The following is a 3,516-nucleotide window of genomic DNA, read 5'->3' on the forward strand; positions in this document are numbered from 1 at the left end:
AATGAAGAGTGGATATATTATGAGAATCATCCAACAACGCCAACCTCCAAAGATGGATCATTCCATCACATACACCACTGACAAGGATTTACTAACTGTTTTGCACATCTAACATGCACCCTTCAAGAAAAGTGTATTATGGGAGCTAATAGAAAGCTTTCACCAACAAAACTAAAGACCTTTCATGGACCTGTGAATCATTGACAGGTAGGGCAAATGCATAGGCAAGGGCCAGAGAGGCAATTCCAGTGGTCTTAACCAAAGGATTCAACAGATCAGTACACCATTCAGCTTTCACTCCGCTTGAGGCTAACGAGAAACCAACTTTATCAGCCCCAGGATTATCACTCAGCATAAGGGAGATTGGTGAGAAAGAATAAATATTCAAGCCATCCCTGGAAGTTTTAACATTATCCAAGGACTTTGAATTAGAGTCTAGAAAATCTATAGATTCCTATTTAACCACGTGGCAAATGGATTTGTTTCCCCCAATTCTAGCTGTCTCCATACCAAGCAAGGATACAGGGACCACTCTGTCCCTACTACCTATCGCTGCAGCAAAGATGATTAGTCACCACATTTCTCATCAGATTATTAGTCCACCAACTTGAGTATCTTCCATGCCAACATGCAAAGCAGAAAGGAGACTACCCCTCCGTGTTTGCTAACATGCCACGATTAACAGTGATGTTCCTCATTAATACCACTATGAGACCCCTCCCCATTATCATCTAATACTGAAATACTTTAAATTGTCATAGCAATGTTTGTATTTCATGTAACTTGACATTATAATACATAATACACTAAGTCCCTATGTCCTCTGAACATATACTTCATCATTCCTACAATGATGCAACTGAGAACAGCAGCATTTCAAGGAGGGGGAAGAGTTACCAAGTAAAGCAAGGGGTTCCTGTTGCTACAGGAATAACCCTAGGACAGCCTTGAGCTGGACTAAAGTTTCTATGGGAAAAACACTCACTACTGCCATATCTATCATGGCCAAGTACTTTGCCTGCAATGCATTCTGGAGATAGAACTTCTTGCTTGCCTTGGTCCCAAGATTGTAACCAACACACACAAAGTCATTGCATCTCTGAAGATACTGGCATTTGCCAACCCTTAAGCAGGCAAAACGAAAATGACTACTGAGTGGGCTTCAACTTATTGTTTTAATGTACAGTAAATAAAAACTCTATGTACAGTATAACTAAAGACTGAACATCACAGCATAGGTTTCACCTGAACAGCCACTGAGGGTAGCAGAAACACAAAAACTTCAGTGGTAATAACTTGGCTGGCCAGCTTCCTATTTTACCTTCATCCAGTTTCAAACTTACTAATGAATAAATAATTTAGGTTAGTGTTATGAGTTATGAGTCTAAATAAGTGATACCACCATCAGCCAGACCACATGCAAAACAACTACGGTATGATCTTGTGGAGTTCAGCTACCCTTGGAATACTTGCAAGATCAGTTTCTTTCCCATCAGAACTGAAGTCAAGGTTTCTTCTCTTTTAATGTACTGTATACAATAGTTACAGGGTTTGAGCTATCCATCACATCCACTTTTGCATAAAATTATATACCTGTAGATTCATTGCAAATGACACAATGAAAACACCCAACAAAAACAATGAATCTTTTAAACCTTAGCTACACAGTAGAACCTGAGAATTTTTTTCTTTTTAATTATCAGTTACCTATTTTAAAACAAACCCAACCATACCTTCGGTACCTGTATATCGATCTGACTGATGGCTGCCAAATTTCTTCATTTTCCTCCTCTTGGTGGAATTCACTGTCCTTTACTTTGTGTGATTTCCTTGACAATAATCTTACAGGTTGATGTCTGGATTTTATTTGTACAGGAAGCTGATTTTTACTTTGAACAATTAGTTGCCTCCTCCATCTAGAAATTAATGCATTGGGAGATAATTGGTCAGTTTTAAGAATTTCATCTTTGTTCCTTTTTGGCTTTATCATATGCCATTTTCTCTCTGAAAAAGAAAAGAGTAATTTTAAAGTCAGTTATAAATGGTTCTAAACACTACGGTATATTTTTGTCCACAGGAAAAGAGCAGAAATAATTTTTAATAATTTATATTTTTCCTAAATATACAAACCTGAGCCCTTTAATAGGATTATGTTTCCAGTATAGCTGTTAAAATTTCAATGGAGTTGTTCACCTTGACCTTTAACCTAGGACTTACGGGGTGGTTGAGGCGGGAAGTATAATCAAAGGACTCAGATTTGTATAGTTAGGAGAAATACAAGTTACCTTCAAAAAATGGGAATCATTCTTACACAAATACAAACACTAATCTTTTAATAGGAGACTGGCTGGTTTAATTTCACAGTAAATATCTGAGCACTTTGGTTCTGTTTAGGGCTCCTTTCAATCTCATAACGACTTGTACATAAATATGAAGCGGGTGTTGGTCCATTACCCATGGACTGATAGGCAGTTGTGGAAGAACCTGTATATCATCAAGGATATTTCACTAGAATATATGGTAATTTTTGACAAATAGGTTTTCGTAAAGTCATCCTCCCCTCGACTGAGAGAAGGGGAGAGATAGGCTACTTCTAAAAATTTATTTGTTCAGAAAAGTTGCTTAATAATCCCGCTTACCTGCAACTAGCGTCTAACCCAGCAAATAAAGCGCCTACTACACCCAAATTAAGGGGAAAAAGAAGAGGTAAAAAAACCAGTCAACCTTATCTCTCATTTTACTTATATTGTGACCGATATCTTACAAGAGATGTTTAATGCCTTGAGAAGGAGCTAGGTAGACAACACTATGTGTAGAGTAACTATCAGTGGACCAAGAATACCAGTATCCAGGGACCTGTGAGTACTCTCCCATAGGTATTGAGCAGAGAAGGTTGTCTTCTATAACTGTCTCCAACAGGTTCTTCTCAAGAGCTGGGATATTCTGTAGTGTATGCCTGATTTTATGTATTCGAATCTGGGATGGTGTTTCAACTCTTTGTCAGTAAATAAAACATGTCTAACTGTCCTAGGAAGCCATGGAGGAACAGTTCCAAGATCTTTTATATTTCTTCTATTGCTGTGGGAAGTGTCATATCATCCTCCCAATAATAAGGGAAGGCAAGTCCTCCTGGTCCCAGCTACTCCACTCTTGTAGGAAAGAGAAGACGAAGAACTGAAGTAAAAAACAGGTGAATTCTCAGTTCAGGTCGTGAACTACAAACTGAAAGTGAAGAGATCTTCTAACCTTCAAAATGACTTGACACAGGAAAAATTATGCAATATCCTACCTTGCTTCGTCAGGGCTACGGTAGTAGAGACCAGTCACGAAGGTTGAAGCACTATCTGCCGTCAGTACCATGGGTTTAAGTGGGATCGCTTGAGAGAACTGTAAACTTGCAAAACATTTCATGCAGCTAGAGTTCTTTAGGACCTCCTCATCAGTCTTCTCAATCCTCACAAAGATTCCAGACCTATGACCTAGTCAAAACTTGGATAGAGGGTTGGCAGTATCCTA

At 38.6% G+C, this 3,516-nt stretch overlaps 1 protein-coding gene across 2 annotated transcripts in view; it reads right to left on the bottom strand.

Moving 5' to 3' along the window:
• LOC137652122 (serine-rich adhesin for platelets-like) overlaps positions 1-1,999 on the bottom strand; it is a 51,549-nt gene extending 49,550 nt beyond the window's left edge. The window contains exon 1 of one of the 2 annotated variants that reach the window (XM_068385326.1): positions 1,743-1,999. In XM_068385326.1, coding sequence (XP_068241427.1) covers positions 1,743-1,990 — 248 coding nt within the window. In that variant the 5' untranslated portion in view covers positions 1,991-1,999. Of the gene's footprint in view, positions 1-1,733 lie in introns of both variants that reach the window. The other variant, XM_068385325.1, reaches the window with a different exon arrangement.
• Between the last annotated feature and the right edge of the window lie 1,517 nt (positions 2,000-3,516).

The sequence above is a fragment of the Palaemon carinicauda genome, chromosome 13, assembly GCF_036898095.1.
Source record: "Palaemon carinicauda isolate YSFRI2023 chromosome 13, ASM3689809v2, whole genome shotgun sequence".
NCBI lineage: Eukaryota > Metazoa > Arthropoda > Malacostraca > Decapoda > Palaemonidae > Palaemon > Palaemon carinicauda.